Genomic DNA, 12,813 nt, shown 5'->3' with positions numbered 1-12,813 from the left:
TATCATATCAGCTATGTTTCCATGCAGGGAGAATTCTGTTCTCAACCCGGCTACTCAGCTAACCTGGTTTTAGATCGATGCATGTAAATATCATAACTGGGTTTGAATAACTTTGTTAAGCTTATACTCTGATTGAGAAATCTGGTTAAGATGCCGGACTTTCTCTCATGTTAAACTGGTTACCATGGCATGGAAACATAACATTCTGTTAACTGGTTTACTCATGGAAACAGGAAGACTCCATCCCAGGGTATCAAAGGTTCATGGAAACAGCTGGACCTGAACAACACCTTAACCAGAGTATAACTGGACTATAGCTGGACTATAGCTGGACTGTAGCTGGACTGTAACTGGACTGTAACACTAGTATTTCAATTAACACGGTTTTCATTATTTCAAATATACAAATCACAAAATATATCTCAAACATCTTTTAGAATGGCTCTTCCATTCTGCACAACCAAATAATATGGAGCTTGTTTATGACTTCATATGGTTAATATGAGTTTGGTGAAATCAGTCACCAGCGGTTTACTCTGGTTGAAGTTTTGCTAGTCAGTGAGTTCAGCTGCTGTTCCGTCTGTCTGACTCAGCTGGCTGACAGGAAGTGAGCTGCCACCTCCACTTCCTGCTAACATCCTGCCGGACAGGGTTAAAGGTTAAAGGTTAGGCTGAATGCTCCGACACTTCCTGTAGAAACAGGAAACAGGAAACAGCCTGTAGTTTTACTGCGTAGCCGAAATGAGCGTAACGCACTGAAGGAGAAACAGAGCTGACGGCATTTTATTGATCAGTGAATCATGCTGAAATTGTTCTACGTAGAACCTTTTTGGTGCTACAAACAACACTTTAAAAACATATGAAATGCTCCAAAGCACCAACATTTAAAAGAACCTTTTAATAACCCTCTGCTTGATGGGGCGGCTGTGGCTCAGGAGGTAGAGCGGGTCGTCCACTAATCAGAAGGTTGGTGGTTCGATCCCGGCTCCTCCAGTCCGCATGTCGAAGTGTCCGTGGGCAAGATACTGAATCCCAAATTGCTCCTGATGGTTGCCCCAGCACCCTGCGTGGTACCTTGCCGCCATCGGTGTATGAATGTGTGTGTGAATGGGTGAATGTAGGCATATTGTAAAGCGCTGTATAAATGCAGTCTATTTGTGTTTTTTGAACTGAAGAAATTAGACGGTTCAGGCATTATGGTTCTATAAACTGTGACTTTACATTACGAGGCCTTTGGACAATAATGCAGTGCTTTACTGCTGAAGCACTGCAGATAAACTGAGGGGAACATTACTGTGACAGCGCCATGGTGACACCTTCAAAACAAATGTTTAGGTTATTATACAGGGATTTGGGGGCTTTGATGTTGATATAAATGATTAAGCTCTTCGTCTGGGCAGTGAATGTAAAGTTAGTGACAGCAACATCATGTATCAGGGTTAGGGGCCCCTGGGTTCTTGGGCCCCAGGGCCTGTGCCCAGTTGGCCTGTTCAATAGTCCATCAATAGTCCATCCTGCTGCTGTCTCACATCCACTCTGCTGCTGTCTCACATTCACACTCTGCTGTCTCACATTCACACTGCTGCTGTCTCACATTCACACTCTGCTGTCTCACATTCACACTCTGCTGTCTCACATCCACTCTGCTGCTGTCTAACATTCACACTCTGTCTCACATTCACACTCTGCTGTCTCACATTCACACTCTGCTGTCTAACATTCACACCCTGCTGTGTCACATTCACACTGCTGCTGTCTCACATTCACACTCTGCTCCTGTCTCACATTCACACTCTGCTGTCTCACATTCACACTCTGCTGTCTCACATTCACACTGCTGCTGTCTCACATTCACACTGCTGCTGTCTCACATTCACACTCTGCTGTGTCACATTCACACTCTGCTGTCTCACATTCACACTCTGCTGTCTCACATTCACACTGCTGCTGTCTCACATTCACACTGCTGCTGTCTCACATTCACACTGCTGCTGTCTCACATTCACACTGCTGCTGTCTCACATTCACACTCTGCTGTCTCACATTCACACTCTGCTCCTGTCTCACATTCACACTCTGCTGTCTCACATTCACACTCTGCTGTCTCACATTCACACTCTGCTCCTGTCTCACATTCACACTCTGCTGTCTCACATTCACACTGCTGCTGTCTCACATTCACACTCTGCTGTCTCACATTCACACTCTGCTCCTGTCTCACATTCACACTGCTGCTGTCTCACATTCACACTCTGCTGTCTCACATTCACACTCTGCTGCTGTCTCACATTCACACTCTGCTGCTGTCTCACATTCACACTCTGCTGTCTCACATTCACACTCTGCTGCTGTCTCACATTCACACTCTGCTGTCTCACATTCACACTCTGCTGTCTCACATTCACACTCTGCTGTCTCACATTCACACCCTGCTACAAGTTAACAGGAAATGGGTTTGTGTTAAGCAGGGTCGACGGCCAGGTTCACCTGCACACACACACACAGACACACACACACAAAGGTGTTGGTATACTCCTGAGGACATTCTACTGGTTAAATTTGTTGCCTAACCCAACTTTAGCCTTTAGCTCAACATTTAAACAATCTGATGTGATCTAATCTGAACCGGAGTTCAGACTCCTAACCTGAAACAGAACCCTGTTCCCTCTGAGGTCTGGAAAACACACGCAAGCACTCTTTCTTCTTTTTAAAACTGGTTGGGATGTTTGGACCCATAACATAGTAAACACACACACATGCACACACATGCACACACGTGCACACACGCACACACACACACAGCAACTTGTGTCCTAAATATAAGAAGATAGTATCTGTAGTTGCACAGTATCTGTGTTGTTATGGACACAGACACAGAAACGACTGGAATGCAGATCTACTTGGAGGCTTAGATGTTCTGCTAGGCGCTGGACTGAAATCATTTGTCTTTTTGAAACCTCTAACAGTTCAAACACTGAACCATGGGGGACATGGGATAGCAGCACTCCAAAAATCCAGACTTGGTCTCAGTTTACCATTTTTTTTTTTTTCGGCACAGAGCCTTCATCAGAGCACCAGTAACACTGGTACCAGCCTCTCTTTTTATACTGCAAACAGTGACTGCCCACAGGTGTGTGGGGGCTTTAGTGACTATATGCATACAGATACATAGGCCAATTACAATTTACAATTCAAATATATGATCTTATCTGACATAGTACCTTAACTTCAAACATTAATCCAGGTGTCAACTCACTGCAACTCAAGAAACAGCTAAACTGATGTGGGCTGTCTGTGATCTGTAACCCCGGCGCTGCTGTTTGTCTCCTAACCCATCTTTGTATTGGTTGCTTGCAATGTTGGTGCTCTACAAATTGAAGTTGAGTCTATTGTTGACCTCAGTGGATAGTAGAGTCACAGAAATGACAATGTGTGATGTGAGGAAACTGACAAAACCACGATACTGACAACTGCAGTCTTCAAATCCCAAGAGGTTTCCATATTTCCTCAGAGGGAAAGGCGATCCAGACAGCTTCCTAAACAAGGTGAATCCCTGAAAATAATAAAATCATTTAATTCAAACGAACCAAATTTAAAGGAAAAACCCCCTAAAACACAGCTAAAAACAGCTATTGGTGGTGCAAAACTCTCCCTCTGCTTTCACCATCACTCTCTCCACCTACACCTGTAACCCACAGCTGAAGCTTATGCCAGAAGGCATTCTGGGAAATGTAGGAAATCAAGTAGTCAAGGCAGGTCGAGGGAAAGTGGGTTCACAAAAAATGTAATTACAACACTTCATCACAAAATAACTCTGGAATGTATTGAACATCACAGACTGATGAGATCTGACAGGAAATTAAGCGTTTCTATCTCATTCTGCGTCACCGCCATTCTGTCATCACTTAAAAAACAACTGTGGTGAAAAAGCTGTTTGCATGAGTCACAATTCATCACAATGTAAGGAAAAAGAAATATTATTTTAGGAGTATTTTTGGTCAATATCACAGCCAACCTGTTCCAGACGCTGGCGTTGGAGATCTGCAGGGCCGGCGAGCTGGCGTGGAACCGCGTGAGGTCTGAGAGAACCGGAGAACTCATGAACCGAGGCCTGGGACGCCGGAAAGATCCCATCATGCACCCTGGCTGCTGGGGAAAGGAAATACATTGGCTGAAATGCACCACATCAAGCTCCACCTCAATGCACCACCTCAAGCTCAATCTTGACAAGACGGAGCTGCTCTTTCTCCCAGGGACAGATCGTCCTCTCACAGACCTCCATCACCATGACAACACCACTGAGTTTCCCTCTCAGACCGCCAAGAACCTCGGGCTGATCCTGGACCAGCAGCTGTCCTGCTCTGCCTATATTGCAGCGACGACCCGCTCCTGTAGGTTCTCCCTCTGTAACATCCGCAAAATTCACCCGTTCCTTACGAGGGAAGCGGCTCAGCTCCTGGTCCAGGTTCTGGTCCAGGTTCTGGTCCTCTCCCTCCTGGACTCCTGCAGCCTCTTCTGGCCGGGTGACCCTCTGCCATCAGACCTTTACAGCCAATCAGAACGCTGCAGCCCATCTGGTGTTCAACCAACCAACATTCTCTTATGTCTCCCCCCTCTTCCGGTTGCTTCACTGGCTTTCAAGTCCCTGGTCCTCTCCTACAGAACAGAACATCAGACTGCCTCCCTATCTGCAGTCTCTGGTCAGGTTCAGACTCCGCCTCCCTCCCTCAGCTCCTCCCCCCTCACAGGTCGCCTCGCCCCTCCATCTCTACGTGGCTCAGAAGTCGCTCATCCTGGTCGACTCTTCTCCTCCCTGGCGTCACAATGGTGGAACAAGCTCCGCCCCCTTCTGTCAGAACGGCGGAATCACTGCCCATCTTTCGGCGGAGACTAAAGACACATCTCTTCAGGTTCCACCTGGACCTCTCTTGAACTAACCCTCTTTTTCCCCTTCTTTAAAAAAAAAAAAATCAACGAATGCTACTTATTCCTATTAAAAGTCTTAGCTGATGAAGACTGTGATGTACAGTTGGTTTCACTACTGTTGACAAAATGTGCTATTGTAAGTCGCTTTGGACAAAAGCGTCTGCTAAATGACATGCAATGTAATGAAATGCGTTATCAGGACATTATAGACATAAATACACTATTCCCTTTCTAATGAGAAAACTACATTAATAATAAGATACTGGGAATCTGGTATCAGTTATCAGACTGTAGGATAGTCGTAGTAAAGCACTTAAAGGTATAGACTCAAAAAAAGCACCTGGTCCTGATGGTTTGGACACTTATCTTTTGAAATTGTCTGCTAATTTTGATTCCCTAAATTGACTTAATCTTAGCCTTGAATCAAATGTTATGCCCAGAGCGTGGAAGTCAGCTTTTGTTCTTCCTCTGTTAAAAGGAGGAAATCTCTCAAATATGAATATCTGCAGGTCTATTCACACTGGTGTGTGATCAGATCAAGGGTTTTTTTTAAAAGATAATAATATATTAGTTCAGTACCAGTCAGGCTTTAGAAAACAACATGGCACCACAACAGCAGCAATTAAAGTTATTAATATGTTATTAGTGCTTTGGATGATAAGCAGCATTGTGTCTCCCTCTTTATTGATCTGTCAAAGGCCTTTGACACAGTTGATCATGACATCATGATACAAAGACAAAGTCAATATAGGTTTATCTGAGAAGGCAGTCGGTTGGTTCAGAAATTACCTGTCAGATAGAACACAATGTGTCCAGTTTGATGGTTTGATCTGATATTTTAACTATCCACAAGGGGGTGCCACAGGGCTCAGTCCTTGGACCTCTTCTTTTCACAATTTCTATATATAATATTGGCAAAGGTATAGAAAATGCTAGTTTTCATATATATGCAGGTGACACAGTCGTTTATTCTTGTGCAGATTCATTAAAAAATACTTTTGAGGAACTTCAATCTGTTTTTAATCCTGTACAAGTGCAGCTGTGTCAGCTGAAGCTCATTCTGAATGTTGACAAGACCAAGCTGATGGTATTTACCAGGTCAAAGAAAGAGCCCCAGTCTTTACCTCGCATTACTACAATGCAGGTGAAAAGACTTAGACTCAAGCAGGCTTTTTATTTTAGAAATAAATCCTGTTTTTCTTTTAAGGTGAGAAAAAGTCTCAGCTACTTTTCTACCTGCAGTAGATTATGGAGACATTTTCTACATGTATGCACCTGTGGCTTCGTTGCATCTGCTGGACACTGTGTATCGTGGGGCCTTGAGGTTCGTTACAAACTGTAAATCTTTAACTCATCATGTATTCTCTATCGGAAAGTGGGTCGGCCGTCCCTGGCATTACATAGGCTGAGTCACTGGTATATTTTTATTTATAAAGCTATACTGAAACAACTCCCATTGTATTTATGTACTTTTACTGAATGTAAAAAAGACTCATACAGAGTTTGGTAAAAAAAAGCCGTTTCAGTTCCAGAAGGAGCTGAAACTACAGCAGCTGGTCTCACTGAATGATTCTAAAGCAATGGCTAAAGGTAGGGAGGAAAGTGAAAATGTATTGTTTTTTCCCATACTTTAAATTGCTTTCATAATGAAATATTGAATGTTTGATAATGTATAATGTATGTATAATGCTGTAATGTAATGAAATTAAATGTTTGGTGTAGCGTCTGTAACTTTGTGCTGCTTTTCTTGGCCAGGTGCCTCTTCAACAAGAGATTCTTAATCTCAGTGAGGCTAACCTGGATAAATACAGTTTAGATAAATAAATAAAATAAAGTACAATATATTATCACAATATATTATATTCTGATTAGAATGATCATGTAGGATGTAATGGATTATGTACAACAAGCCAGTCATGTGAATTATGCTGCTTATTACACAGCGACTTACTAAAGACAATCATCTGACAGTAAATACTGATTTAAAATGTTTTTCTTACAAGCTAAAGTAATTTACAAACTTCTGCCTGCATATGGGCTACACTGTAGCAGAACTGTAACCATAGAAACGTCTGTAGCTAGCATCCATGCTACACTGTAGCAGAACTGTAACCATAGAAACGTCTGTAGCTAGCATCCATGCTACACTGTAGCAGAACTGTAACCATAGAAACAACTACAGCTAGCATCCATGCTACACTGTAGCAGAACTGTAACCATAGAAACGTCTGTAGCTAGCATCCACGCTACACTGTAGCAGAACTGTAACCATAGAAACAACTACAGCTAGCATCCATGCTACACTGTAGCAGAACTGTAACCATAGAAGCGCAGACAAATCAAGACAGATTTCTGTTCAGCCTCTGAATAAATGAAAGTAATCTTATAAAAATCTTGTTAGCTGAGTGTTTGTCTGCAGTAACGACTTTCTGCCACAAGGTGGAGACACTTCAACTGATTAGAAATCAGCTAAATAGACTGGACTTGTTGGACTTGTTGACTGCAGAGTGATATTGGATGTGAAACAGCGCCTCAGTATGTGTTCACTGGTCAATAAATATTCAACACAGCTGTGTAAAAACTGTATAATGTCTTTATAAAATGCTTATGGTGTCTCATGACCAGTTCAGTGTCACCAGAAAAACAAAGATGGAAACATCTGAGCAGAATCACAATCACTTTAATCAGCAAATAAACATGGAGAAGCTGAGCCGAGAAGACAGACAGAGAATCACAAGGCTGTTTCAGTGGGAGGTAGATAGACAGACAGGTAGACAGGCAGACAGACAGGCAGACAGACAGGCAGACAGGCAGACAGACAGGCAGACAGGCAGACAGACAGACAGGCAGGCAGACAGACAGGCAGACAGGCAGACAGACAGGCAGACAGACAGGCAGACAGGCAGACAGGCAGACAGACAGGCAGACAGACAGACAGGCAGGCAGACAGACAGGCAGACAGGCAGACAGGCAGACAGACAGGCAGACAGACAGACAGGCAGGTAGACATACAGCCAGCCAGCCCGCCCGCCCCTGACAGGAGGTGCAGGTTACCTCCTGCAGCTTCTCACTCTTTTAGAAACATCAACTTCCTCCCAACCACAGCTTCCTGTTTACTGCACAAACTGCTGAGCCGCGATGAGACATCTCACTCTGCCTGCGTTTCCTGGAACCACAGACAGGCCGGAGTCTGCTCTCAATGTACTGGGGTTAAAGCAGTGAGATGTTAATGTTAAAGTGAGATATTAATGTTAAAGCAGTGAGATAATGTTAAAGTGAGATATTAATGTTAAAGCAGTTAGATATTCATGTTAAAGTGAGACATGAATGCGAAATGAGACAACGAAGTTAGGGTTAGTGAGTTATGGTCTTCTGTTACAGATTAGGGCAACTAACGATTATTTTCATTATTTTACATTTTTACATTATTTTCATTACATTATTATAATGTATTCATTATTTTTTTGAATATTCAATTACCAATTAGTCGATAAAATGTCAAGAATAATGACAAATGCCAATCACAGTTCCCAGAGTCCAAAGTGATTCTTCAGATTTCTTATATTAATTCTTATATTAATGTTAGTAGTGAGATATGGTCTTCTGTTACAGATTTCTTTACAAGGTGACAGGTGTCACACTCTAAATAATGCAATATTTCTGTACGTGTTGCCATATTTCTGTACATGTTGCCATATTTCTGTAATGTTGCCATATTTCTGTACATGTTGCCATATTTCTGTAATGTTGCCATATTTCTGTACATGTTGCCATATTTCTGTAATATTGCCATATTTCTGTAATTTTGCCATATTTCTGTAATGTTGCCATATTTCTGTAAATGTATGTAATACCACTAAATGTTGTGAACGCTACATGTGGTCGACTGCACACACATGGTCTTATTCCCACACACAATCTGTTTCTGGCATGGTCTGAACCCACACACACACAGACACACACACACACACACAGACAGAGACAGTAAAAAGCATCTGATTCAGTCTCACCCTCCTACACTCATCTGGGTGCTGAGCCTGCTACTACTACTGCTACTGCTGCTACTGCTACTACTGCTGCTACTACTGCTACTGCTACTACTACTACTACTACTACTGCTGCTACTGCTACTACTGCTGCTACTACTGCTACTGCTACTACTACTACTACTACTACTGCTGCTACTGCTACTACTGCTGCTACTACTGCTACTGCTACTACTACTACTACTACTACTGCTGCTACTGCTACTGCTGCTACTACTGCCACTACTACTACTAATAATAATAATTTTTATTTATTTAGCACCTAAAGGTCCATATCATGTAAAACAGGATCCACCATGTGCTATCTAAACATGGTGAAAGTATCAAAACGCACGGTCGCCAACTAAATCCACACAATCCATATTAGAAAAGCGAGCCTCTAAACAAGCCGTTTGGACTTTCACTCTGGAAACGGTTAGCCGATTGGAACAGAGGGTCGTTAATATTAATGAGCCTTAAAGACACGGAGACAGAAACAGCCTGTTCTTGGTAAGGCTCAGAGAGATGCTGGAAAATGAACATGGAAAAATGGATCGAGTGTGTTTTTGGTTCATGACACCACACACACAGCTTGAATGGACAGAAAGACACAAAATAAAACTCTGGAGAATATGGAGCTTTAACAAAGTTACAAAGTGCTGAACACCAAAGGATTAAAACACGGAAACATTTCGTGCAAGGAACCTGATTGTATTTGTTCTTCTTCTTCTCTTCTTTTATATTTCATCTCCATCTGTCTGGCTTCTGCCTGTACTGCACTTTGTATTCAGGTTTGATTCTTGTTTGAATTATTCTTTGTACATCATCATGTCAGAGACAGAGACAGAGAGAGAGAGAGACAGAGAGAAAAATACTAATTAATGATAAATCATTCACAAAGTGAACAGTGCCTTATGTATCATTGAATCAATGACAATAAATACAACTGTTCAGATGTCAGTGTTGTAAAGAAGAGAACTACACCAATTACAAACCAGCATAATAAATACAAGAGAAAGAGAGAGAAAGAGAGAAAGAGAGAGACAGAGACACAGAGAGAGAGAGAGAGACAGAGAGAGAGAGAGAGAGACAGAGAGAGAGAGAAAGAGACACAGACAGAGCGAGAGAGAGAGAGAGAGACACAGAGACACAGAGACAGAGCGAGAGAGAGAGAGACACAGAGACAGAGCGAGAGAGAGAGAGAGACAGAGACAGAGCGAGAGAGAGAGAGAAAGACAGAGACAGAGCGAGAGAGAGAGAGAGAGACAGAGACAGAGCGAGAGAGAGAGAGAGAGACACAGAGCGAGAGAGAGACGGCAACAGCACATGAAGCGTTCCTCCTCCTCGCTGCGGGTTGCCAGGCGAGAGAGAAATCAGTATTTATCGACCTCCTCTCGCTTTGGCAGGACGCAGTGAAACAAACAATAGCTTGTTTGTGTTGGCGCTCAGCACGAGGCTTCCCATTGGCTGTGATCTGACGAGACAGCACAGCAAGGGCTTGTGGGGTGCACACTGGGCTGTGGAGATCCCATCAGCCACCTGGGCATCCTGGACCGCGAGCCAGCTCAGTGGATCTGAGCAGCCTGGCCAGTTAGATGACAGTAGAGATGCACCGATTGCAATTTTCTTGGCCGATTCTGATTTCCGATTTTTTAAAAGTCTGACCTGCCGATTCCGATTTTGGCCGATTGCGATTTTCTTTCTAAGAACTATAGTTGACAGCACACACAAACATTTTTGTAACTTTTCTTTAATGGAAAATTAAAATTCAATTGTATGTTCATAATAAAACATTGACTATTAATAACTTACATTTTCTCCAAAACTGCACCAGGTTACAGGACCTTCATTCACTCTCACTCAAACAAATCTCAAAATAAAAAAGTGCTCCAGGTTACTGGACAGAGCTTTTTTGTACAAATAAAATCCAACTGAAAATGAATTGCAGTATATCCCACTGTATCTAACATGTTTTACTTTCCCAAAAGAAAACAGGTGCAACACACCTAATGTCATTTATTTACATCAAAAGGTTATCAATGGAGCCCAGCCCAATGTAATGGAGATTTAAAGAGTCATAGTGCCATCTTGTGGTGAAAAAAAATGACTTTGTTTTGACTCCGCTGAGATCGGGAGGTAGCTCGTTTCTGCCACACAGTAAGCAGGCTGACCGATATCATGCATGTGATAAACTGAAGCTTGAAAAGTAAAATCTATACAATTACATCATATCGCCGTTTATTTCCACCTGACAGCCGTCTGTTCTGTCGGCGGAGAGAGAGACACACAGTATGGTGGTTTCGGCGCATCGGCCGACGCTTCTGGAGTTTCCCGTGTTTGTTCCCGGTGATCCGTCTGAGATTTCGGCGGGGGTCCCAACGCATCCCGCCGGGTTTTTCGGCAGGATCGGGAGGATCGATGCGACCCGTGAACGCGGTGGAAAGGAGAGCGGCGGAGAGAGGAGATGGGACGCTGGAACGGAGATCAGTATAGATGTATGGACTATTACAGCGGAGTTTTTACCGTTGTCTTAAATCTGACCGGCACAGAATCAGATATATGAGACTGATCTGCCAGTCACCGGTCATGGCCGATCAGCTGAAAACCGGACGATTCCGGTCACCGGCCGATCGATCGGTGCATCTCTAGATGACAGGGGGGAGGGGGAGATGGGGGTGGGGGGTGACGGGGGGTAACAGAACATGAATAGATAGAACCGTTTTTTCCATTCAAATCAACATTCTGGATGGTCGGAGCGGCAACCATTTTTATGTGAACCATTGCCAAACCGACTTTCGGCAAGTTGCTGAGGTGAGAGGTTTTACACCAAGAACCAAAGCAGTGGAAAGTTTCACTCTGCCTCCACTAGGTGGCGCTGCTCAGCTGCTGCTGTCTTTTTAAGTCGGTCAAAAGGTTTGACATCTGTGCAGTTAGTTAGTGGTTATTCAGCCGATGTCCATTAGCTGTGTTAAGTTGCTAACTTTTCTTCTCCACTAAAAGCAGGCTAAGCTATGTTAGTTTATATCATTTAAGGGGCTATACTATATATATGAGGCTTAAGTTAAGTTGATGATGCTTACCAGCTGGTTTGCCAATATTCTGATTTTGACGAGAAGAGCTAGGGAGAGAAGTACAGTCTTTGACAATGCTATGTTAACCTTGTCGCTAACGTTAGCTTTCCATTGAATTTGCTAACAGACTGATCTGCACAGTTCTCAAGCGGTGTGACACACTTTACGGCCTGAATGCCCGGACTAACCCTTAAAAATGCTGTTGTCACCATTTTATAGAGTACCAGCCAAATTACCACAGCAAACAGTGGAAGGACTGTTCTATCCATTCAAGTTCTGTGGGGGCAGCAAATGAAAAAAACTACATCCGTGTTAATTCCCAACTACACTGCACCAAACCACACGCAGTGCCAAAACAGATCACTTTAGCCAACTGACCATACAGCACAACAAATGAAAAGGTAGACAGCAGCACATCAAACCCAGGCTGCAGAATTCAATACAGTTCAATGCAGCACAAAGTAGCCTAATTAAAGCTGGGATAGGCAACTCTCTTTTTGAATTATTTGGTGAAAATTTCATAACAGCATTACCCTCAGCTCAAAATATTGGTCTGAATGTGAGAGACTTTCATTGAGTCCCAGCCAAAAAGAAGCAGTCTAGTTTGCCTAACGTCTTTTCAGTGAAGATGGAAGTAGTCAGAAGTTAGAACTATCTATCGCTTTGCTTGTATCGGCCTCTGACTCCATCAGAGCTTCAGCTGATTAAAAAATGGAGATGAAATCACATGCCTGTCAAACTGGACAGCCTCATTTTCAATGATCAGATTCAGCCAGTGACTGCATACAATA

At 43.1% G+C, this 12,813-nt stretch overlaps 1 protein-coding gene across 1 annotated transcript in view; it reads right to left on the bottom strand.

Annotated features, from left to right (window-relative positions):
- prr5l (proline rich 5 like) overlaps positions 1-12,813 on the bottom strand; it is a 44,345-nt gene that overhangs the window by 19,104 nt on the left and 12,428 nt on the right. The window contains exon 2 of the mRNA XM_071518545.1: positions 4,016-4,146. Within this exon, the coding sequence (XP_071374646.1) occupies positions 4,016-4,137 (122 nt within the window). The 5' untranslated portion in view covers positions 4,138-4,146. The remainder of the gene's footprint in view (positions 1-4,015; positions 4,147-12,813) is intronic.

The sequence above is a fragment of the Centroberyx affinis genome, unplaced genomic scaffold (assembly GCF_046629955.1).
Source record: "Centroberyx affinis isolate AG114_WGS23_722 - 3 ecotype Tasmania unplaced genomic scaffold, CSIRO-AGI_Caff_v1 ptg000596l_1, whole genome shotgun sequence".
Classification (NCBI taxonomy): domain Eukaryota; kingdom Metazoa; phylum Chordata; class Actinopteri; order Beryciformes; family Berycidae; genus Centroberyx; species Centroberyx affinis.
The sequence above is the reverse complement of the archived record's forward strand: the minus strand, read 5'-3'. Positions and strand labels throughout refer to the sequence as shown.